Genomic DNA, 23,719 nt, shown 5'->3' on the forward strand with positions numbered 1-23,719 from the left:
CCTATTCACCTCTATTTAAAATATAAACACATAAAAATTGCTTGTATGATTTTACACAAAAAAAATGTTTGTTCCCTTGATTACGGTTTTTCAGGATTTCCTGCTGTTAATACTCGGAGAAATTCAACTTTAATGCATACACAAGCCACAACATTAAGTACAATGGGAAAATGTATTTGGGGGGGGGGGGGGGGTATTTTAACAAAAATTAAATACTGTAGGAATATTTTTTGAAATCTTTGGACTTGGTCAAGTAGGGTTTGAGAATTAGTAGTTGCAGGAGAGGTAGTATAAAACTACTAAAAATAATTGAAATATTTGAGAAGAATACTTAAAAAAATGACACTTTTTTAATTAAATAAATTAAGAAATTTGTGTTTAAGTATTGAAATAAAATGGGTAGTTTTTGTACATATAATAAATTAATAAGACCATAAATAGCCACATTGGAAAAAAAGCATTTTACAAGAATACTGTTTTGTTTTTAGAGAAAAAAGTTACACGAAAATAGATTAAAATTAGTTTTCAGTTTTTTGTCTTAAGTGAGATTTTAGTCAAATAGGAATTAAGCCAAATATTGTACATATAGTAAAATTATATATACTAAGTCAAAATATTAGAGGTCGTAAATCTACAAAAAATGACAAGAATTGAACTTACAAAATCAACAAAAGAAACTGGAATTAAATAAAAAAATCGACATTTTTGAAAATATTTGGTTCATAACATTCAATAATCTTTTGACAAAAATACAGCCTGAATTGTTCAAATAATATCTCATTATAGTACAAGACTAACATCGTAAAAAAAAAACACAATTTCAGCAAAGAAAACTGTTTCTTACCAAAATTTTTAAAAAGTTGCAAAATTACTGCAATAAAGCTCTAATAGTAAAAAACGGGGTGAAAAAAATCCATATTTTTAAGTGATTTTTGTTCCTAATGCTGTGGCTTGCGTTCCTTCCTAAAAAAAAAAACTTAACTTTCTTCTTCCTTTTTGCTTAAAACAAAGCGCTAACATACACAAGGCGTAATTCCTGACAGCAAAATCCTGCTTTGCTGAATCGCTTATGAAAAACATCGACATTTACCAACAAAAACTTGACACAAATATCCACCAAAATTGGCGAAACGTGCTCTCTTGTGGACTTTGGTGGTCTTGACGCCCCCCTTTCGGTGAGGCCGTTGCTAATATGCTACGTCAACACGAGAAACGAATAAGAAATGATGCCGGAATATTTTTTTTCGTTGTTTTTTGGTGCTTGTTCCCCTTTTCACGCCAAACGGGCGTTCGTTAAAATTGGTACTTTTTTACCCACTCCAGCTGCCCATGTTATAGAGTGCCCGTGCTTTTTTAGTGGGTTTTTTCCCCCAAAAACCAGGACTTACTTGAACTCTAATGGCAACCAAAAGAGTTCCAATTGGCCCGTTAGCTTCTAGATAAGAATAACATATCCCAAGATACAAAAGCCCTTCTGTAACCCTTAATTGGGCGCTCATTTAAGTCATTGGCATGGTGTAAATGATCCAAAAATGTCATGTTTTAAAGGGTTAAATGCTATATATTTTTTGTTTAACCCTTTTAGAGACTTCTCCAAAATTGAAATTTAGGTTATAGAGCAAATGACTATTTTTAGTAATTAAAAAACAACTAAGTATTAACAATTAGTATTTATTTTTTTATTAATTGTTAATAATTTTCAGTATTTTTCTACAATTGTAAAAATAATAATAAATGATTGTTAATAAAGGTTAAATGACTGAAATTAAAATGACTGAAAACTAAAAACATTGTTTACTAGCACAACTCTAAACTCTAAAGTTGATTTAAAATTTAAAAAAAACCATTGTATTGAATGTATTGCCGATTGAAACGGATTGGACGTCTGACCTCGTCAACAGCAGCCAATGAGATTGTTTTACAAACTTGTACATGAAAGGGTTAATTCCCAAAAAGAGTCAGTTGCTCTATAAAGGCTTAGCGACATTTTTAGTGACGTTTTTCCGGACGCTAAAACACTTAAGTGGAAATATTTTCCCCTTTTCCGCAGAGCTAGCACAACCACAAGCTAACTTCTTTGAGTAAAATACTAGGGACAGGGGCGTGGCCTAAAGATACGGCACCCATAGAGACCCCCCCCCCCCCTAGTTGCCCTATAAAGAGTTAAACAAATTTTCCACCTGCTAATTTCCCCTTTTACACCGAGCTAGCGTGACCGTTAGCCTGCTTCTTTGCGTAAAATACTAGGGACAGGGGCGTGGCCTAAGTATACGGCACCCATAGAGATCCCCCCCCACCTCTAGTTGCCCTATAAAGAGTCAAAACAAAATTTCCACCTGATAATTCCCCCTTTTACACCGAGCTAGCGCGACCATTAGCTAGCTTATTTTTGTTTGTAGCTTGTCGGCGAAATGTTAGTAGGTCCGAGAATACAGCGCCCCCTGTAGTTGTCGTCACCCCACGAACTATCGCAACCGGTAGCTAGCTTGTTTGGGTCGAATGACAGCGAAATGATAGTAGGTCCGAGAATACAGCGCCCCCTGTAGTTATCGTCAACCCCGAGCTAGCTTGACCGCTGCTAGCATTCCTTAAACCGGAGAAGCTTGACTAAGGTTGAAAGGGCATCCCTCCTTTGGGGTGAGGAGGGGGTCTGACTAGTAGCATTTTAGTCAGGCTACCTACCGGGCCTCCGTCAAGCACTTGCACCCGGTTCCGGATTCCTGGTTGATGGTTTCCTTGATCTCGGAGGGCAGCGAGTCAAAGAGGTGGTCCTCAACCAGTAGGCAACATCGGCGCAGTAGGGGGCATTGGCCCAGCTGGACCGGGAGGCGGTCCAGGCAGTTGCTCTTGAGCTCCAGGTGGCTCAGCTGGGTCAACTGTCCCAACCTCTCGGGCAGGGTGGCTAGACTGTTGTGTCCCAGGCACAGGGTCCGCAGCTTGGTACACTTGAAGAGCTGCTTGGGGAGTGTTTCCAGCTTGTTACCAGTGATGGCAAAGTACTGGAGGTTCTGGAGGAAGCCCACCTCGGGGGGAATCAGGGCTACGGCGTTGTAGCTCAAGTCCAGGTGACGTAGCTTGAGTAGGTTGAAGAGTGAGGCAGGGAGGCATTCCAGCTTGTTGTGGGAAAGGTAGAGTGATTCTAGGTTCTTGATTTGGCTGATGGAAAGTGGGATGGAGATGATTTTGTTGTGCCAGAGTTTCAGGCAGGTTAGACGTTTCAGGTGCTGGAAGCTGATGACTTCCTCGATGGTACGGATGTGGTTGGACTTGAGGTCCAATTCCTGCAGGTTGCCCAGGCTGAAAATGGCGTGTGGGATGCGTTCCAGTTCGCAGTTGTGTAGCTCCAACTCGGACAGGTTGATCATTTTCTTTAGGGAGTTGAGAACCAGGAGTTTGGTGCCGTCGTTGTGGACTACTAGTTTAAGAAGGTGTGGTGATAGGTCGGTGATGTTGGTGGGGATTTTGGTCAGGTTGCTTTTGAGATGCAGGACTTTGAGATGGCGTAGGTCCCGTAGGGACTCTAACCCGATCATTTTGTTATTCTCCGAGTTGAGATTGCCTACCAGGTAGAGTTCCTGGAGGTTCTTCAACAAGTATAGCCAGGTAGGGATCTCAGCCACGTCGGTGAACTTGACGTGGAGGCGGGGTAGGTGGTCCCGTAGAAAGATGAACGCCGTCTGCTCTACCTTGGCTGGGCAGTGGTAAAAATGGAGTTCCTGTAGGTTGACCATCTGCGAGATCTTGGCGGTGATCCTAGCTTCGGGGATGAGCTCCAGTTTGAGGATCTCCAGGTCGGTGAGGTCGAAGACGGCGTCGGGGACGCCGGAGAGCATGAAGAGGTGGAGCTCCAACTTCTCCTGGGCGTTACGGGCTACGTGTTGGCGAAGCTTCTCGTAGGTCCATTCGTGGTTGAGGCTAATCTCCCGTAGTTTGTTTTCGCTAACCTCGGAGAGGAAGACGCCGAAGCGTTTGGAGTAGAGTTGGTCGTATTGGTCCACCATGTGTAGCAAGAAGGCAAAATCGTTCTTGACGTCGGGGATGTCGCTGAAGCTGCTTTCCTCGCGGACCTTCTCGAAGGAATACTCCTTGAGTGGCCGACGGAAAAGCCAGAAGAGTGTGTAGATACAGATGACGCCATAGACGCAAATAAGCGCAATGTAGCATACTAGTAGCTTCTTTAGCATGAAGGCCATGTTATGGGTACAGTGGAACCTGCCATAGCCTGTTAGGTGCTTGATCTCTGGTTCGCAAACATGGTGGAAGTCAATGGAGGCTACGAAGGTCATGGTGTAGCACAAGATCAGGATGAACTTGACCGTCTTGATCATGGTTTGCAAGGCGTATAACCGGTAGATCAAGTCGCTGTCCTCTACGTGGGCGCGGAATTTGCGGACCTTCTCGAATAGCGCCTTAGCTTGCTCGCCGTCCTTCTTGTCCAAGATGGTCATGGACGGTGCTTCGCTCACTAGCTTCTCGGCTGAAAAGGTAACGCCCGAGTTGGTCAAGGTGGGCGCCGACTGTTTGGGGCTACCTTCCTCGCTACTGGTGGAGAAATGTTTGCGGTGGGAGGAGCCTCCGGCTAGTCGTTGCTTGTTTTCCTCAGAGTCCTCGCATGCTGTCTCCGATAGCGCCTTGGTGGTCCATGGGGACTCGAAACATTTACCCAAGATGGACACAAAGTGCTCGATTTTGGAGCTGGTCCGGGGGTATTTGAACCAGAAATTGCTACTGACCATCAGGATTAGGGTGTGGATTAAAGCCAGGTAGGGGAAGTATTTGGAGTACCACGGAAGGGCTACGTGGTAGCACATCTGGTTGACGAAAACGTACTGTTGGAAGTCTAGTTTGGTTCGGACCCCGACTGGGGGTGGTTGAAGGGTAGAGGAGGGGTCTTGGGGATTGGGGGCCGCCATCAGGGGTGCTGCACGACCTCCAGTGGCGCTTTCTTTGGTCCATGGGTTCCCGGATGTATCCGTGGAAAGGACGTGGGCCGGTGAGTCCGGGTCTGGGAGGCATACCACCTGGTCCCGTGTTAGCTGCATGGTCCCGGCGAAGATGGCCAGCATGAGCATGACGATGCCCAGGTAGTCCATGAAGACGTCCCACCATGGTTTTAGGATGCGGTAAGTTGGCTGGATGTCGTTCAGGGAGGCGACTTCGGTGAGGGTGAACATTCCTACCGAAGCAGAAGAAGATAAAAAATTAATGTAGTGGTGAATTTGTGGGAGGGGATGAAAAATAAAAATTTTGACTGAAACTTTGTTTTTAAAGTTTTGTGGTTAATTTTTTTATGGTAAAGTCACTGTGAGTGGTTAGTTCATGGTGTCAAAGTGGTGGTCCGTGGGCCAAATCTGGCCCGCCACATCATTTTGTGCGGTCCGGGAAAGTAAATCATGAGTGCTGACTTTCTGTTTTAGGATCAAATTAAAATGAATAGTATAGATGTATATTACATTTCCTGATTTTCCCTCTTTTAAATCAATAATTGTCCTTTTTGGTTCATTTTTTTTTTGTTTTTAGTTCAAAAATCATTTTGTAAAATCTAAAAATATATTTTAAAAAAAGCTAAAATAGACATTGTTTTATATCTATAAAAAATGAATATTCAGGGCTTTTAATGCAGTTATTTTAATTCATTTATAAAAAAATATATATATCCAAATATTATATCTAAGATGGTCCGGCCCACATGAAATCCAGTTGACGTTAAAGCGACCCGCGAACTAACCCGAGTCTGACACCCTTGGGTTAGCACGACGGCCTCACAGCTCTGGGGTCCTGGGTTCAAATCCAGGTGTGTGGAATTTTCATGTTCTCTCTCCCGGGCCTGCGTGGGTTTTCTCCGGGTACCCCGGTATCCTCCCATATTTCAAAACCATGTATAGTAGGCTCATTGGACACTCTAAATTGCCCCTTGCTATGAGTATGAGAGTGAATAGTTGTCCTTTTGTCTCCTCAGGGTGTTGTCCCCCGCCTCTGCCCCAAAGTCATCTGGGATATGCTCCAGCATCCCCCGCAAACCTAGTGAGGATAGTGTGGTTCAGAAAATGAATAAATTAAGCCATTTGCTGTCATTTATTGGACATATAAAATGAAATGATTGTACATCTATTTAAAATACAATAATGTTTTTATTCATTTTCTGTACTGTTTATCACCACAAGGAGCTAACTGTGGGCGCTAGGTAACTGAGAGGTTTCCAGCACGGGAAAATTTGAATCTGTGTTATATATGATTGTAGCAAAAGTGGAGTGGCATCTCCAAACAATGGTTCAACTTTTAGCGGGACATTAACCAGCCAGTACATGTTGTTACATGTTTACAAAGGTTAGCTAAGACTCACTCATTCCTTCCACTTCCACGTTAACCTGCAAACGCTAAGAAACCCGTGTTGGGGGTAAATATAACCTACGGACATAGCCATTTATTTCCATAAGGGTGTCTTGGTACAAAAATAATGTATTATATATATTTTGTATTTTTAGTGTTTGGCTCTAGTTGAATATAGATCACAATTCTATTTAGGTTTGCTCAAATTTTCTTCACAACTGGGTGGTATAATCGAAAAAATCGATGGTTATTTTTGCATACTTGATCCATTTTGTTGTTGTTATAATTACAAAATGTGTTTACAGCCAACAATGTAGCATGACACTACTTTTAAGGACTACTTCAGTCCTATTACTCTTCACAAGATTTGAAACTGTTCTACTACTGTAAATTCTGAACTTGTTGACATTGTAGATGACCAGCAGGGGGCAGAGATTCGCAATTTTTAGTTACATCAGACTGGAATATAATAATGTAATATAGATTGGTACTCTGTTTGTTGTAGTTATCAGAAGTATTCATGTACTTTGGTCTGGAAAGGTATGTGTTTATCTTTAATTATGTTATTTTGCCATTTAAAACCATATTTACCTGATTTTTATAGGAAAATAATGTTGTGATGCTAGGTGTCGTAAGGTAAGTGAATAAAAGTAAGAGAATATAAGTCATTTAGACAAACTAATTTCTTGTGCCCAATGTTATAGAACAGGCAAATAGCTAACAGAATGTTTTGTTCAAATTTGAAAGCAATGAAAGAGTTAAATACCCCCAAAAAAGGACAAATAGCCCAATAAATCTTAGCCGTTTTCCCCCCAACCTAAAAACCACGTGCCAATTTGGCTACGACGGTCCCGTATTCATTTTCATAGTGCTACTTTATCTCTCAGGTTAGCTAGCTAGCTCGAATTTTGATAGATAATGGAGGTAATGAAATACGCGTTGAGAGTATAATAGGTTCCTGAATATAAACACGACATATTATAGTCGCATTTTATTGAGTTCAGGTTTATGGGACAATGAGCGAAAAAGTAGTTACATCATGTCCGAGTCGTCATTGAACGCCACACGCTGCTTCCGTATTTGTCTGGTGGAAGAAAAAAAATAACAAAAACATCATCCTATTCACTAAATTCGCTTCAATTCATTTGAAACAAACAAAACCCCTCAAAAGCACTCAATTATCCGTTTTAAACATGCCCAAACGGAGGACTAATGTGCTTCTGTTCGACAAGAATAGTCCAAAAAAAATAGTCCTACGAACCTTCGCGCAGGTCTGCTCGACGCGGAGTAACGTCCCGTTAAGCCAGAACCGAAGCCGGTCGCCGCCGGTCAACAGCCATGTTGAAGCCGTCCATTCTTCCTGGTTGTATCGGCGGTGCCCGCGGGGGTGCCTGGGCCGCCTGTAAGCGGCTTAGGGCGGCAGCTACTCGCCCCCACCTACCATGTGTGCCGCCTCGCGTCGGATGGTCCAGTCCGGTTTGGTCCGCCGCGCCCGCCGGTCACGGGTGGCAGTGGGCGGCCGTGGGAAAGTTAACGTGGCGGCGGCGGCGGAGGTGGTAGTGCGTCTCTTGTTCGGATATTCCTACTCCTGCTGCTGCTTTTTTTGCCCCCCGTGGACGGCAGGTGGAAGTCGCTCGTTGCGTTATTACGCCGAAAGCCCGCCACACAGAAGCTTTAAGGGAGTGTCGAGCAACCGTTAGCCCCACACAAGCAGATAATAATCAAGGGATAGCCAACAAGTGTAAAACGGAGAATTTCTCATCATACAAACAAACTGTATAATAAGTCAAGTATTAAACAGGAATACAAATAAATAAATAAAAAAAACAGTATAATAAGTTAAGTATACAATTGGAATACCACTCAAGACAATAGTTCCAAGTGTTTTATTTGAATTGTAAAAATATTTGTCTAATATACAGTTGTTTCATTAAGGCAATATTCTGTATAAGTTGTGGTATGTCTCATGTTGTCATAAACACCTGAAAATATATGAATCTATTTTTACTGTCAAGCATAAATGCTTAATTATCCCTTCAAAACATGAGGCCCCAAATTTCAAAAATGGTGCAAGCCAGAAGTTTAAAAAAAAATAAAGTAAAATATAGTGCAAGTCTCTTGTGTGCTCATAATTTCCCGAAAATGAAGTAAAGAAGCAAAAAAAGCAGGCACTGTGGTGACATAAATTCTGCCTTCAGACACTTCAAAAGGCAAAATACTTATTTTAATATAAGACACCCTTCCTTTTGTCTTCACAGCGAATTTAACAGCCCCGCTTGGACCAACCTGGATTTGAACCCAGTACCCCAAAACCGTCAGGCCGACGCTCAAACCACTCAACCACCGCGCCACCCATTCAATTTAATTGGTCCATTTTTTTCTTCCTTCATCCGGCCCACCGAAATCCCAATAAGAAAAACATACCCGATTGTCACGGAACTCCACATCGCGAAAATTCCACCAGCGGTGAAAAAAACAAGCTTCCCTGAACGCAACACAAGATACCTTCACTCAGTCTTCATCCCATCCCTGACGTCAGAGGGCAGAGTATCAAACAAGGCATCCTCCACAACCAACCCACTCCTCTTGAGCGCCCTGCAGCACCCCAACTCCGGTGGCAGGACCTCAAAGTGGTTCCCCTTGAGCTCCAACTGGGCCAACTGGGCCAGGTAAGAAACCTTAGGCGAGAGGACACTCAATGAGTTCTTCCCTAGTTTCAAGGTCTTGAGCTTCTTACAGAAGAAAAGCTCATCTGGTAGGTTCTCAATTTTGTTACAGGCTACAGAGAAGTACTGCAAGCTTTGGAGAACCCCGATTTCAGGCGGGATGAAGCGGATATCGTTATGGCAAAGGTCCAGGTAGCGTAACTTGTTGCAGAGAAAGAGATGCGAGGGTAAGATTTCGATCTTATTGTGGCTGAAGTAAAGTCGCTCCAGGCTTCCCATCTTCTTGATGTGCTCTGGGATGTACATGATGGCGTTGTACCACAACTTGAGGCAAGTTAGCTTGCGCAGATGCTGAAAACTGACAATCTCCTCAATGGAACGCAGGTTGTTTTCCTTTAGGTCCAATTCCTGTAGGCCGGTCAAGGCGAAGACGGCATGTGGGATGCGTTCCAGGTCACAACGCACCATCTCCAACTCTAGAAGGTTAGTCATCTTCTTTAGGTTGCCTAGCATCACCAACTTAGTGCCATCGTTGTGAAGGTAGAGGCGTTGCAGGTGGCTGGAGACGTCTACCACGGACTGGGGGATTTTGGTCAGGTTGCTCTTTAGTGATAGAGTTTTCAAGCTCTTCATTTCGCGTAGGGACTCTAGAACCACGTTTTTGGAGGCGTCAGAGCAAAGAGAACCGGCTAGGTGAAGCTCTTCCAGGTTCCTCAGTCCGTAAAGCCAACTTGGGAACTCGCGGTTGTCGTCAAACTTAACCCGGAGAACTTTGAGGTTCTCCTTGAGGAAGGACATGGCGGCGGCGTGTAGTTTGATGGAACATTGGTAGAGCGAGAGCTCCTGAAGGTTCTCCAACTGCGAAACGGAGGCAGGGACGCTAGCATTGTTGATAATCTCCAACTTGAGGGATTGTAGCTCACTCAGTTCGAAGACAGTATCTGGCAACCCGGGTAGCATGAAGAGTTGAAGCTCCAAGCGGTTGTGGGCGTTGACTTGCAACCTCTGCCGTAACTTCTCCGCCGTCCATTCGTGGTTGAGGTTGAGCTGTTTTAGCTTATTCTCGCTAACCTCCGATAGGAAGACGGCGAAGCGCTTGGAGTACAACGGATCGTATTGGTCGATCATATGTAGCATGAAGGCAAAGTCGTTCTTCACGTCTGGGATGTCGCTAATACCTGTCTCCTGGCGTACATACTCGAAGGAGTACTCCTTCAGGGACCGGTAGAAAAGCCAGTAGGATGTGTATAGACTGGTTAGTCCGTAAACTGCGACCAGGCATAGGTAGCAGTAAGACAACTTGGAGAAGAGGTGCGCCATGGTATGGTTACACTCAAACTCCTTGTACCCAGTCATGTCCTGGATGTCCACCTTACAAGGAACCTGGTTCCGGACTTCATCCACCAAGGAACTGTTGTAGATAATGATCAACAAGAACTTGAAGACCTTGAAAACTGTCTGTCTTACGTACATAATGTAGAGAATGTCGCCCTCTTCCACATGGAGGCGGAACTTCTTCACCTTCTCGAAAAGCGCCTTAGCTTGCTCGCCCTCTTTTTTGTCCAAGACGCCGGCTGTGGGTTTGTCGGCTACTATTTTTTCTGGGATGGAACGAAGGGATTGGGTTTTTTCTAAGACGCCGATGCCGCCCCCGACGCCGCTGCTGCTCCCCCCACCGAGGGTGGTTATCGTCGGGTTGCCCTTTTTGTGCTCGGCGTCCTCTGAGTTTTCCCCGGAGACTTCGGAGAGGGCTCGGGTGGTCCATGGGGAGTCAAAGCACTTGCCAAGCATGGAGATGAAATGCTCGATTTTGGAACTGGATCCGGGGAATTTGAACCAGAAGTTACTGCATACCATGAAGACTAGTGTGTGGATTAGAACCAGGTATGGGAAATACTTGGCGTACCAGTGGAGGACTTTTTCGTAACACATTTGGTTGATGAAGCTGTATTGTTGGAGGTCCAAGTCTGTCTTGCGACCGCTCATTTCTCGTAAACCGGACGTGACGTTGAAACGTGGCGGAGGGGGCGTGGCTTCGCTGGTATTGCCCAGGGACGAAGATGTTCTGTTCGGTAAACAGATGATTTTGTCTTGCATCACCTGTAGCAGAACAAAAAAATACTGTATTTACTCGCGTATAAGCCGTACACTTAAAATTGTCTTAAAATGGTTGGATTTTCCAATTTCTCGCGTATAAGCCGCCCCACTGATTGCCAATTTTCACCTCCATATTCATAGTTTTAATAGGGAGTAAAAATGTTTTACTTTGAAGGGAATATTTTAAGAAAATGTATTTATTAATGAACATATACATACTCATGTTAATGAATTTCCATCTTTATGTTGAAGATTGATTTCACCTGCCATTGTCCGGCCTCTTATGTCTCAGCCAATCGGCTTCCTCTCATGACAACCACCTGTTCCTCGTTGTCTCGTTAACCCGTCTGTTTAAAATTGTATCCAAAGCAGGAAAGTCCATAGTTCACTTCTATTGGTCTGGACCAAAATACTTGGGAGGAGTTAAGCGGTATTTGCAAATACTTTACAGTTGGGTGAGTACTACATACTTTCTTTTACTATATCAATTTATATCTGTCTATCTATCTTTATGTATATATTAAATTAGTATTGACAACAAACGGTAGGTATTGAAAGCCAAAAAATGGTGTTGGTGCAACACTACTCATTTGTACTACCGTATTTTCTCGCATATAAGCCGAACTCACATATAAGCCGTACTTGCATATAAGCCGTACTTGCATATAAGCCGTATTTGTAACTAAAAAAAATATGACTGAATCAAGGATGCGGCTTATTTGTGCACAATACTTGCTATACTGTTTTCACCAGTAGATGTCAGCAAAGTAACATTTACTATTTGTTGGTTAATTTCAGTTTTCCAGTAAGAAAACAACATTACTGGATAAATTACTAACTTCCGTATAATACTGACCCTAATAATGAGTACTTTTGATTCATACAGTCACTGTAGGGTTTGGCTACGGCTTATAAGCGGATAAATACAGTATATCCAAAACAATCCATATACTGTGGTACTATTAATGTACTAAAATACTACTTATTTATTATGTTGACTACCTAGTTATTATTTAATTGTCTCTTTGTTTGTTGTTGTTATTTGTGCACTTCCCTACTTAGCTATTTTATTGACTATTTATGTATTCATGTTTATTAGTTATTGTTTTTATGTATTGATTATTTGTGCACTTTGTGGTGAAGCTTTAAATGTAATTATACTCGTATAATGACAATAATTGAGTAAAGAACAGTAATAGATCATGTGTAGTATCTTTTACATCAATTTTCAGATATACAGAGTAGTACTTTTTACTAAGTATTGGTGTATCCAAAGTTTTCTAGTTGCTATTGTACCTTATTCAATATCATGCTGATCATATTTGTTTTACATTGTACTTCAAATGTATGATGAGAACTACTTCTACTTTACTCTTGAAATATCGAAGGCGTACAATATTGATAGGACTCTATGCGAGGATGAATAAAACACGCACGTCTACACGTACTTGGGGAAAAAGTCATTCATATTTCAGGAGAAGACGATTAAACGTCGGGAATTAAAGACGTTTTGGGCGGCTTTTTACTGAATGAATGTTAAGTGTGGAAAAGTACCAACCCAGAACGGGGGTTGGAATTTCCTGCCTTCAAATAGCGTCACAAGCGCCTTTTTATGCCCCCCCCCCCTCCCTCCCTTTAAAATTATTAGTACTGAAAGGAAAGAAATTTGAAGTTCTCCTGCCACTCATTTGTGAGTATCCTCCATTTTCTTCAACTTGGAATTGTGTTGTCATCATCTTTTCCCTGTGTGTTTAAAGACGTGTGCCAAGTTTAGGCTAAAATAAGACGAAAAAAGTCAAGTATCTGCCTGATGTTTACTAGAAGGGGCTGGGTAGGGGGAATTTTCCGTTGCAGGGGCGTCGCGGTTGTTAAAAAAAATGGAAAATGTGGTGGTGTTTGTTTGGGGGTGCTAGAGGAGTGAGGAAGAAGAGAGGATGAAGACTAACCTGGAGGGTGCATCCGAAGACGCCGATCATGAGCATGATGACGGATAGGTAGTCGGTGAAAACGTCCCACCACGGCTTTAGTACTCGGAAAGCCGGCTGTTGTTCCGAGAACTGGCGGAATTCCATGACGGGAATCATGGCGCCTGTGGGGACCAGGACAAATGCTAATTAGAAAGTGGAGTTAGCATTAGCTGGTGTAGTGCTAACGGAATGTTTTGTATAGGATGTTTTTATTGATTCTTTGGTTGGTGACCTTCAAAATGAGCAAAAGAGGTGTGTAGGGAATCTGGGTTTTAGGCCACAGGAGCCAAAATGGCGGCCTGTTATGTTGTTTTATGTGGACGGTGAAAGTAGATTGTGTTAGCTTTGTTTTCATGCTATAAGATTGTTGATTTGGTATTTGTTTTCAAGAAAGTCACTTCATTTTCTGTATTTCTTATTTGACAAGGGTCGCAGAGGGTGCCGGTGCCTATCCCAGTGAACGACAGGACCAGGAGGAGGGGCACCCTGAATCGGTGGTCAGCCAATCGCAGGGCACGAGGAGAGGAACGGTAACCATTGACACTCTAGTTTTAGCAATTTAGCATACAATTAGCCTAGCATGCTTGTTTTGGGGATTTTTATGGAAAACGGGGTACCCGGAGAAAAGCCACACAAGCCTAGGAGAACATAAAAACCCCCAAACATCAACAGGGGAAGTTCCAAACCTCGGATTCAACCCTCGATTTCAGACCTGTGAAGTGACTCACATAACACTTGTCCACCGGGCCGCCATTTTGTGCCAAATTGAAAAATCGAATTTCCGTTTGTGTTGGATTTCTTTTAAATCTAAAAATAAATGAATTAAACCTAATATTTCCAACCCGTGACATCTTTTCCAAAAGTAAATCATGAAATGAATGCTTTTTATTGTCAATATACGATGATTTAATGACAATTAAGATTGGATATCAGCAGCCATTGAGTTAACACTGGTTGTCAAATTCTCAAGAGTTCTGAGCACAATTAGGTCTTGTTTGTATAAAGGAAAATTCCCATTCCCACCGGATGAGTCAACCACACATCCTCCACCTCATCCCTTTCCTGACAGGAAATGTGTCCCCCCACCCGATCCCCAAATGAATCCAAATACAGTCATGTTTGGAAAACGCCCCAAGGAACACATACGTGTGTCCTTGGGGGAGGTAATAACAATAACAAGACGTAAATAACTGTCCAACCGCACTGCAGAGTAAAAACACTCATCATATACACTCGTGTCATTGAAACGATGGTGAGGATGCTGCAGTGACTTTAGAAAAAGGAAGAGGAGAAAAAAAGGAGGAAAAAGTAGTATTTATCTCAAAAGATGTTTACCTTGCTTTTGGGTTTTTTTTTCTTCTTAATCGGAGAGCAAGTCAGCTCTATTCGTCATCGTCGTGACACGGCGGTTCTTGTAGGGCTGCCTTCCCTCTCGGTATGCCCGCTTGTCTGCTTAAGGGGGTCCGCCGTGCGCCGTCCGACGTCCGGGCGTGGATGCGCCATGTGGGCGGAGGAGGTGAAGACGCGGACCGCGGGGCGGGGACTGCCGAAGTGGAAAAGCCGAGTTCAGCCGAAGTAGAAAACCCGAGTCCATCCGAAGTAGAAAACCCGAGTCCAGCCGAATTTAGCCGAACCTTGAAGGCAGAAAGACTTGTTGCCTCCAAACGGAGGAAGACTTTACACAAATGAATAACTTAATCATTGACATTAATAACGTTTCGCTGAAGCATCACAACTTTTTATCAACTATGCTAAATTGTATTTTTTATTTCAAATTGAATGTGATTTTATTAACCTCAATTGCATCTGTCACGTGGTTTACCGGCGTTGCCTTTAAGTGCCCTCTGCCTACAACAGGACGGGGAGCATTTGTTTTCCTCCGCTGGGAAAAAGTGAGTTGCTTTATCTAACAAATGCGCAGTTATATTCATTTTGTTAGCCGCCTTTCAAAAAATGTTAAAACATTGATCAAAACCTAAAAAAACAGTAAAACCGGCAATAAATAGTGACGTCGTATTTTCTTTGCTTGCATTTAAACGCATCATTTTGCCCTGCCAACGGTGAGCTTCACCGGTGTCTTTTATGTAAGATTTATCAACTTTGCTCGTCGATTTTATATTAAAAACTCGAGGGGGGGGCAGTTTTTTTTAACGATTGCACTATCAAAACGTCGAAACAATACAAAGTTTAGCAGCCGGCTGTCAGCGATATTCTACGTGGCGGATAATTGCAACATTACATGTCTAAAATGAAGGAAAATACTTCATAATGGTTATGTTAATTCTGAGTGAAATTTATTCCTGTGAAGTTTGGGAATAATTTGATATATTTGACTTTGTAAAGTACAATTAATGTGTAACGTGTCGCCTCTTCCTAGTTTTCTTCTTCGTTCTACAGTTTTGAATGTGGTTTGTCAGTCAGTTGTGCCACCCAATGGACCGCCATGTTACTACAACAACAATTCTGAAGCACGGTGATTTTTTAGTACAAAACTACGAATTACAATCAGTGGTATTACTTAAATACTACCCTTAAAAGACCACGAAGTGACAGCATTGTTTTGAATATTGTATCTTAAAATCTTTGTTTTTTTAACAACATAAATTCCAGAATGAGCGTGGCCAGGCAGCTTCAACTCTCTGCCAGGTTTGCAATCCGAAGAAGTTTTTGCACGTCGCAGGTAAGTCACTTCTTAAATAAACAAAGACAGGTGTGACGATGAAGCTGTCCGTCCATTGCAGTGTACGACGATGGCGTCCCGACACGGTAATACTAAGAGAATCCAAGGACTGGATAAAAATGTTTGGTAAGGAAACCTTGGTAACCCATGTTTGTTTGACTACCACACTAACTTAAGTTTTTGGTGTTCAAATTAAGGGTGGCGTTTACGTCGCTGGCAGCGGACCCCTCTGTAGTCAACTTGGGTCAAGGATTCCCGGATATTTCGCTGCCGCCTTACATCAAGGATTCGCTGGTGAAGGCGGTGTCGGAGGATAAAATGAATCAGTACACACGAGGCTTTGTGAGTAGAAGTATATTCTGTATGCTAACACGATTACACTGTCGTTACCCCCACATGACTGTAAATAGTTGTGATTGATGTTAATTTGCGGGTATGGGTAATGGTATGGGTAATGGTATGGGTAATGGTATGGGTAATGGTATGGGTAATGGTATGGGTAATGGTATGGGTAGTGGTATGGGTAATGGTATGGGTATGGGTATATTTATTTATTTACCCACCCACAACATAAACAAACTTCATATTTTCTTGTAGAATCACAATTAAAACACTAAGATATTTAGCTCCATTGATCAAAAAAGGCCCTGACCTTCGGTCAAGAAATCTACCAGTATAATTAGAAAAAAAAATGTTTTGTGCGCCCCTAAATAGATTGCGCCCTGGGCGGTCGCCCACATTTCCCTATAGCAGAAACTGCCCCTCATTGTGTATGTATGAACATAATAAAAAAAAACAAAAATTACAATTAAAAGGCTTTTGGGCAGTTTTTAATTGTTCAGGGTCTCCACACTCTCTAAATTGACTATTAGTTTGATAACTAATGAGTTATTGAATCATATTGACAGCTATTCTTTGTCCGTGTTGAGCAACCGTTTTAGCTAACGTGTTTGTTCCATCTTGGTTTCTCGCAGGGACACCCAACCTTGGTGAAAGCTCTCTCTCAGGTTTACGGCAAAGTGTGCGGGCGCCCTATTGACCCCTTGAAGGAAATCCTGGTAACGGTGGGCGGCTACGGCTCCTTGTTCAGTACCATTCAGGCTCTGGTGGAGGACGGCGATGAGGTCATCATCATAGAACCCTTTTTCGACTGCTACGTGCCCATGGTCCGCATGGCGGGGGCTAAGCCTGTGCTGATACCACTACGACCCGTAAGTACCTTCTGATATCGTCATAACAACGAAGGGATTGCACACAAAAACGCAATTCAAAACTACCGTATTTTCACGACTATAAGGCGCACAATGAATGACCTTTTTTTTTCCATATATAAGGCGCACTGTATTATAAGGCGCACTGTATTATAAGGCGCACTGTACTATAAGGTGCACTGTACTATAAGGCGCACTGTCTATTTTGGAGAAAATTTAAGACTTTTAAGTGCGCCTTATAGTCGTGAAAATGCGCTAATTGCTATTGACTTCCAGGTATGAAGCACTCACTACTTTACAGTCACCTCTAGAGCCAGCCATTGTTGATGTTTTGATTTTTTTGGTATAAAATCTTGCAGTGGGGGGGGGGGGGGGGCTATATGATGGAAGATTTTGTAAACTAAGATGGCATCTGCATATTTAACAGTATTGTTTAAGTTCAGGCGTTTGTGTGTGTTTTTTTTTTTTTTTTTTAATATCCGACAGTGGTGTTTTTTTGGTTTTCTGTTTTTTCCATATATAAGGCGCACTGGATTATAAGGCGCACTTTCTATTTTAGAGAAAATTTAAGACTTTTAAATTGGCACAAATAACTGTCCATGATTAGGAGAAAGGACAAAGACAGTACATTTTATGGCAGTACACCAATGCATTTTACTGGGAGGGTTGGCAGCGATCATTCAATGAAAATGTCTTGTCCGCATGGCAGAAATCCGGAAAGAAAACCACATCCAGTGGTGATTGGTACCTGGACCCAGATGAGCTGGCTAGTAAATTCAACTCCAAGACCAAGGCCATCCTGATTAACACACCGCACAACCCTATCGGGAAGGCAGGAATGACGTCGTCAACTCGCATAAAAGCCGCGAGGGTCCCGATTCTGACAAAGGGGTGGGGTCTCCCCGTCCAGGTTTTCACCAGGGAGGAGCTGCAAATGGTCGCCGATTTGTGCGTCAAACACGACACGCTTTGTTTCAGTGACGAAGTCTACGAGTGGATGGTTTACAGTGGAAATCAGCACCATAAAATTGGTAGGCAAAATATGCTTCATATTTTTTATTGTGTTCTGTTTTTTTTAATATATTTTTTTAAATATAATTTAGCTATAAGATAGTCCCAAGACTTTTATTTATTTATTCTTTTTTTTTTTCACCTTATCAAATTACCTTTTTAAAGCACTGGTGTTAAAGTGGCGGCCCGGGGGCCAAATCTGGTTCGCCACATCATTTTGTGTGGCCCGGGAAAGTCAATCATGAGTGCTGACTTTCTGTTTTAGGATCAAATTAAAATGAAGAGTATAGATGTATATTGCATTTCCTGATTTCTCCCTTTTTAATCAATAATTGTAATTTTTCGATCAATTTTTTTCAGTTTTTAGTTCAAAAATCATTTTGTAAAATCTAAAAACATATTTTAAAAAAGCTAAAATAAACATCTATGATAATTATGAATATTTGGGGATTTTGATCCAGTCTTTAAAGTATAGACTGGAAATTATGGTAATTTTAAAAGAACTTTGGAAAATTAATCATTGTTAGTATACTTTGAAATCAACCCTTGAAGTGCCTATTTTGCCAACATTGCTGACTTTTAACAAGCTACACCATATTTAAACCACTGAATTTTGCAACTTTGCTGCTGAAAGGGCTAATTACTATTTTGTTTCATATGGGATCTATTTTAAAAACATATTTTAATCATGTTAATATTGAAAATCCCTTCTCCTTTTCAGCAACTTTACCCGGAATGTGGGATCGAACCATCACCGTGGGCAGTGCGGGGAAGACCTTTAGTGTCACCGGCTGGAAAGTAAGACGCCATTTTGAAGCCGAGCTTGACTATTTACTGTCAATGGAGTTAAAACTAAAAAATAATATCTCTGTCCCCCCTTTCCCACCTTAGCTTGGCTGGTCCATCGGCCCCGAACACCTCATCCGCCACCTTCAAACCGTCATGCAGAATACGCTCTACACCTGCCCGACGCCCCTACAGGCAAGCGCCGGAACAATGAATTAGTAAGAAATTATATTTAAAAAAATTCAGATGGTAGTAAGGAGTTATTTTGACTGCAGGAAGCCGTGGCACAAAGCTTAATCCTGAACTACGAGCTGATTGGTCAACCCGAGTGCTACTTTACGTCATTGGCCGAGGAACTGCAGGACAAGCGAGACCGCTTGGCTGCCATCTTGGAGGAGGCGGGACTGTCGCCCATCATCCCTGAGGGAGGCTACTTCATGCTAGCTGATGTCACGACGCTAAGTAAAAATAAATAAATAAAATTAGACTATTTTATTCTAACAATACTAAACAATTACAAACTAAAAAAACAATTTAGTTTATACATTTAAATGATGGGGTTAAATTGTTGACCAGTGTAATATTTAAAATAATAATAATACATTTATTCCCCTTTGTAGATCAAGACCTCTCACATATGGACAGTGATGAAGCCTATGATTATAAATTTGTCAAGTGGATGATTAAAGAAAAGGTAAACAAATTTGTTATTACCTAATGTGGGTGTATGATTGTATATAACCATTTTTGCACAGGTGTCAAAGTGTCGGCCCGGGGGCCAAATCTGGCCCGCCAAATCATTTTGTGTGGCCAAGGAAAGTAAATCATGTGCTGATTTTCTGTTTTAGGATTAAATTAAAATGATAGATATAGATGTATATTATATTTCCTGATTTTTTTACCCTTTTTAAATCAATAATTGAATTTTTACATCCATTTTTTTCTGTTTTTAGTTCAAAAATCATTTTGTAAAATATAGAAATATATTTAAAAAAATGTTTTCCACTTTAATATGGAACATAATGATTAAAAGAGATTCCCTCAATAAGAAAAAAAGCTCAAATAAACCCTTTATTATATAAAAAATTATAAAATAAAGAATAAACAATGGAATATTCAAAGGTTTTAATCTAGTTCTTTTGATCCATTTATAAAAAAAAAATTAAAAATCTATATTATATCTAAAATGTTCTGGGCCACATCAAATCGAGTTGATGTTGAGTAATGTTTTTTTTTTTTCATGAATGTTATATTCTGCCTAGAAACTGGCCGCCATTCCTGTTACTGCATTTGTCGGGGAGGAATCCACTAAGTCCTTTGAGAAATACATCCGTCTTTGCTTTATCAAGGTAAATAGGCACAATGGTGTAATCCTTACATCCCTAATTTCAAGAAAAGTGTGTGAAAAATGATACAATTTTGTCTTTGTGACGATAGAAGGATGAAACTCTAGATGCGGCAGAGCTTATCCTGCAAAAGTGGAAGTCGTCTGGAAGCAGCAGATGAATTATTTCTCCTTTTAAAACCAGCATTGGAGGTAAAAAAAGGCAAAATAGCATTGATTTACATTCACGTGCCTGATATCTTGAAAAACCAATTCAAAATGTGAAACTCATTCCATTATATATTCACGATAGGAATTCATTTATTTTTCTAATCCTTCACCAAAACTTAAAAGTTCACCTTAATTAATTTCTAACATATGGCTTTTTTGCTGTGTGCTAATAATTATGACTAATATGCCTGTTTGTAATTATTTTTTTGTATATTTCAACTTTTTTGAAATGTGCAATTGCTCTTTTGGAACAACCTAAAATGAAAATATAGTAAATTGTGTGTATTTTCTTCACATTTTCTCCTGTGAGAGGGGACCACTTTTAAAAAATAAAACATTAGAGCACATTTTTGGCGTACTTTGATGCTTCCTACATAAATACATAAACATACATGCACTATGTATACATAAATACACACATGTATACATATACACACACATAGACATGTATGTGTATGTATATATAAAAATACGTGCACATAAACATGTATACACACTCTAACCTGCTTAGACAAATTTAATTGTAATTTGGGATCGAAATACCCATTAATCGCATTTTTATAAACAGTCCGTTTAAACTGACGTCATAATAATGCGTCGCCCAGTGGTTTTCTACCATGGCTTCGAGATTGGAAATCAACTTCGTCCGATTGTTGTCCCGCTGTGAGTCAATAGCTTCGGAAAAACGGGGTGAGACTGAATGGAGGCTAGAGAAGGTAAAGTAACACAACAAGGGGTGAGGATAAAACAATGATTTGTAGTTTGTATAAGACGTAGTTTGCAGAGGTTAGCATGATTGTTGTTAGCATTCTGGTATGTAGCCGCTGAGTCGTTTAGCCACGTCGTCACAGAAACAGTCAAGGGATTAAGTGGGATTTTTAATAATTAATGTAGCATCAAATTAACGTTTCTTGTCATGTATGTTAATCCCAGTTGTGTTTTAAATCACACTGGATACATTTATATCTTCACAAAAGGAAATTCACTAAACAAGCAGGTGTAAGGAACACTATTAATTAACCCAGGAGAATAGGTACCTTTAACAAAAATTAAAAATAATAACGTTACATTTTTTTTAAACTGTCATAGAAAGAAATTGTTCCTCTAAAAGCCTCATATGTTAAAATATTTGTTATTTTCCAGTATGTTGGTGCCTTGGAGGAGATGCTGGTGGCTTTGAGGAAAAATATGAGGTAAATCAGTTTTAATGTACGCTATTCTTATCAAATAAATAAGGGTAAAAGGGCCAGATTTTACTGGGAACCATTCATTTTGTAATTTTCTAAAATATAATTAGTGTGACTTTCTATCAGTAAATTTAATGAGTAGTTTTTTGGTTCAGAGTTGGCATAAAAACATGTTATGGGAAGAAATGTGTACTCTAGAATTGTAGCCATAGAAATTGTAGATTTAGCAACATAAAATATGGTCAAAATCTAGTGACTGTCTTTTGAGTGCAAAAACAGATGCATATTTATTAAATAATGTTCTTTTTTTATTACTATTGTTTACTCCAGCAAACCCACACCAGAAGTGCTGACAGAATACACTCGAAAGGTGGATTTTCTGAAAGGCCTTTTAGAAGCAGAGAAGCTGGTGAGAGACAGTTTCCACTTTAATGTCTAAATTTAATAGAAAGAAAATACATATATACATAATTTCTACTCTCTCCCTGCAGTCATCACCAACTGAAAAGGCTCTTGCCAATCAATTGCTGACACCCGGAACAACCCCCACGATAGCCAACGAGAGGATGGCTGTTACAAAAACTGTTCATATACAGTCAAAAGCGCGATGTACGGGGGAGATGAGGGATGAACTGCTCGGCACGGTAGGAATAGTACTTCTTTGCAGGGATACTACTTCTTCATGGGTTAATATTTTCGCAGTCGCAAGCACCAACTATTGATGGAGACATAAGAAAATAATATATATATATATTTTTTTTTTTTAAACGGTCAATACCTGAATACCAGATTGACTGTAATCCTCTATTGTCTTTTTAAATGAAAATTCCTGAAAAATGTTTCAAATATGATTACATTTTTTCACATTTAAAAGAAATAATGAATTACCATATTCTCTCGGGTAGTGAAATTTTTTTCTTGGTTTATTTTGCTCTTGAATAGTATTCTTAGACGTCAAAATAATTTTTTTGTAGATTATATGTTGATATTTTCTCTATTTGGTCTTGCGTTATGGCGTTTTAATGCATGCAAATTCTAATTTATGCGCATATAAGCCGCACCCTCCATTTTTTTATTCAGATCCAGTCTTTTTTTGACAAATATGGCATATATGTGAGAAAATACAGTAGTGATATGGTACTAATGATTCCTATTTGTCATTACAGGGCTTTTCAAACCAAGGTAAGACTTGATTATTCTGAAAAATAATAATTCTTTCTTAATTTCAGCTTTATTTCGATTCTAATTTTTTCCCCGCCCTTATTTTCCACAGAAACAGAAATGCGAAAAAGAAGGTAAACTCCCAATTAAACTAAACCCCTTTACAATAAAAGATATAGTCAACATTTTAAATTGCCACACCTCAGGGGTCTACCTATAGACGAGCGCCAGTCAGCCGCCGAGCTGGACGCCATTTTACAGCACCAACACAACCTACAGGAGAAGATCGCTGAAGATATGCTCAACCTGGCCAGAAACTTAAAAAACAACACTCTGGCTGCACAGAGCATCATCAAACAGGACAATCAGGTACATGTGCAAACCAGTCACTGTTTCTATTTCTGCCACTAGGGAGCACTAGCAGACAAGTTACATAATTGGTTTCCTCATTCCCTCCCACTAATGTGTAGACTTTAGGCCAATCGTTGCATCAAGCGGACCTCAACTTTGAGAAGCTGAAGACGGAATCGGAACGTTTGGAGCAACACGCCAAGAAATCGGTCAACTGGTTGCTGTGGCTAATGCTCATCCTCGTTTCCTTTACCTTTATTAGCATGATCCTCTTCATTAGGCTCTTCCCCAGGCTCAGATGATGAAGTGAACCCGCCCCCCATCACCCTCTAAAGACTTAAGTTGCCTGTACGTAGTACGATGTACGCGAGATGAAATGGTATGTCACCTCAAGCTAATGATCATTAAGTGGACTTTTGAGGTAAATTTTTTCGTATTTGTTCATAAAATTAATAATCAAACTATCATTTTGGGAACCGTCTCGGATAGAATGGATTGGGATTTGATTGCTGTTAATAGTAACAAGGAGAATATGAGCTAGTGATGAGAACTGAGTGAGTTATTGAGTTATTACTGTATTTTTCAGATTATACATTACTCCAGAAAAAAAAAATACACAGTGAAGAGGGAAAAATATGTCGCACTGGAACTTGAGTTTCATTTTTAGACGGCAAAATTGTTTTATTGCAGCAGAAATCAAGAAAAAATATAATAATT

The 23,719-nt window shown here is 40.7% G+C and overlaps 5 protein-coding genes across 9 annotated transcripts in view; 3 read left to right on the plus strand and 2 right to left on the minus strand.

The window, feature by feature from the left end:
- Positions 1 to 11,349, plus strand: part of LOC144196251 (uncharacterized) — a 119,364-nt gene extending 108,015 nt beyond the window's left edge. Inside the window, exons 10-11 of the mRNA XM_077716196.1 lie at positions 8,589 to 8,999; positions 9,109 to 11,349. The gene's annotated coding sequence lies outside the window, so the exon portion shown is untranslated. The remainder of the gene's footprint in view (positions 1 to 8,588; positions 9,000 to 9,108) is intronic.
- Positions 2,158 to 8,009, minus strand: lrrc8db (leucine rich repeat containing 8 VRAC subunit Db). The gene is made up of 2 exons (XM_077716187.1): positions 7,592 to 8,009; positions 2,158 to 5,176 (listed from the first exon to the last, which is right to left on the minus strand). Exon 2 carries the CDS (start codon positions 5,172 to 5,174, stop codon positions 2,679 to 2,681), a length of 2,496 nt encoding a protein of 831 aa, XP_077572313.1. The 5' UTR covers positions 5,175 to 5,176; positions 7,592 to 8,009; the 3' UTR covers positions 2,158 to 2,678.
- Positions 8,203 to 14,611, minus strand: lrrc8c (leucine rich repeat containing 8 VRAC subunit C). The gene is made up of 3 exons (XM_077716188.1): positions 14,396 to 14,611; positions 13,040 to 13,182; positions 8,203 to 11,096 (listed from the first exon to the last, which is right to left on the minus strand). The coding sequence occupies exons 2-3, from the start codon at positions 13,175 to 13,177 to the stop codon at positions 8,838 to 8,840; spliced, it is 2,397 nt and encodes a 798-aa protein (XP_077572314.1). The 5' UTR covers positions 13,178 to 13,182; positions 14,396 to 14,611; the 3' UTR covers positions 8,203 to 8,837.
- LOC144196249 (kynurenine--oxoglutarate transaminase 3-like) lies at positions 13,399 to 20,650 on the plus strand. Of its 5 annotated transcripts, none has more exons than XM_077716194.1 (13): positions 13,399 to 13,590; positions 15,671 to 15,740; positions 15,802 to 15,866; positions 15,938 to 16,082; positions 16,715 to 16,951; positions 17,661 to 17,783; positions 17,862 to 17,982; positions 18,684 to 18,760; positions 18,854 to 18,943; positions 19,024 to 19,210; positions 19,369 to 19,442; positions 20,011 to 20,097; positions 20,186 to 20,650. In XM_077716194.1, the coding sequence occupies exons 2-13, from the start codon at positions 15,672 to 15,674 to the stop codon at positions 20,252 to 20,254; spliced, it is 1,344 nt and encodes a 447-aa protein (XP_077572320.1). In that variant the 5' UTR covers positions 13,399 to 13,590; position 15,671; the 3' UTR covers positions 20,255 to 20,650. The 5 variants fall into 5 exon arrangements, with proteins under 5 accessions (XP_077572320.1, XP_077572318.1, XP_077572319.1 ...); XM_077716192.1 differs by lacking the exon at positions 13,399 to 13,590 and adding an exon at positions 14,875 to 14,952; XM_077716193.1 differs by lacking the exon at positions 13,399 to 13,590 and adding an exon at positions 15,074 to 15,120.
- Positions 20,651 to 20,883: 233 nt separating this feature from the next.
- use1 (unconventional SNARE in the ER 1 homolog (S. cerevisiae)) lies at positions 20,884 to 23,316 on the plus strand. Its single transcript, XM_077717442.1, has 7 exons — positions 20,884 to 21,019; positions 21,447 to 21,496; positions 21,821 to 21,899; positions 21,982 to 22,132; positions 22,746 to 22,785; positions 22,858 to 23,020; positions 23,122 to 23,316. Exons 1-7 carry the CDS (start codon positions 20,921 to 20,923, stop codon positions 23,302 to 23,304), a joined length of 765 nt encoding a protein of 254 aa, XP_077573568.1. The 5' UTR covers positions 20,884 to 20,920; the 3' UTR covers positions 23,305 to 23,316.
- Positions 23,317 to 23,719: the final 403 nt, after the last annotated feature.

This window comes from Stigmatopora nigra, chromosome 5 (genome assembly GCF_051989575.1).
Source record: "Stigmatopora nigra isolate UIUO_SnigA chromosome 5, RoL_Snig_1.1, whole genome shotgun sequence".
Lineage (NCBI taxonomy): Eukaryota > Metazoa > Chordata > Actinopteri > Syngnathiformes > Syngnathidae > Stigmatopora > Stigmatopora nigra.

Coding starts and splice junctions, on each gene's coding strand:
- lrrc8c (XM_077716188.1), bottom strand. CDS start 13,177: ATGATTCCCGTCATGGAATTCCGCCAGTTCTCGGAACAACAGCCGGCT. Junction 11,097..13,039: donor TCTTCGGATGCACCCTCCAG/GTTAGTCTTCAT, acceptor GTTCTGCTACAG/GTGATGCAAGACAAAATCAT.
- LOC144196249 (XM_077716190.1), top strand. CDS start 15,412: ATGTGTAACGTGTCGCCTCTTCCTAGTTTTCTTCTTCGTTCTACAGTT. Junction 15,867..15,937: donor GGACTGGATAAAAATGTTTG/GTAAGGAAACCT, acceptor GTTCAAATTAAG/GGTGGCGTTTACGTCGCTGG. Junction 20,098..20,185: donor TCCGTCTTTGCTTTATCAAG/GTAAATAGGCAC, acceptor TTGTGACGATAG/AAGGATGAAACTCTAGATGC.
- use1 (XM_077717442.1), top strand. CDS start 20,921: ATGGCTTCGAGATTGGAAATCAACTTCGTCCGATTGTTGTCCCGCTGT. Junction 21,020..21,446: donor CTGAATGGAGGCTAGAGAAG/GTAAAGTAACAC, acceptor GTTATTTTCCAG/TATGTTGGTGCCTTGGAGGA. Junction 21,900..21,981: donor TTTTAGAAGCAGAGAAGCTG/GTGAGAGACAGT, acceptor CTCTCCCTGCAG/TCATCACCAACTGAAAAGGC.
- lrrc8db (XM_077716187.1), bottom strand. CDS start 5,174: ATGTTCACCCTCACCGAAGTCGCCTCCCTGAACGACATCCAGCCAACT.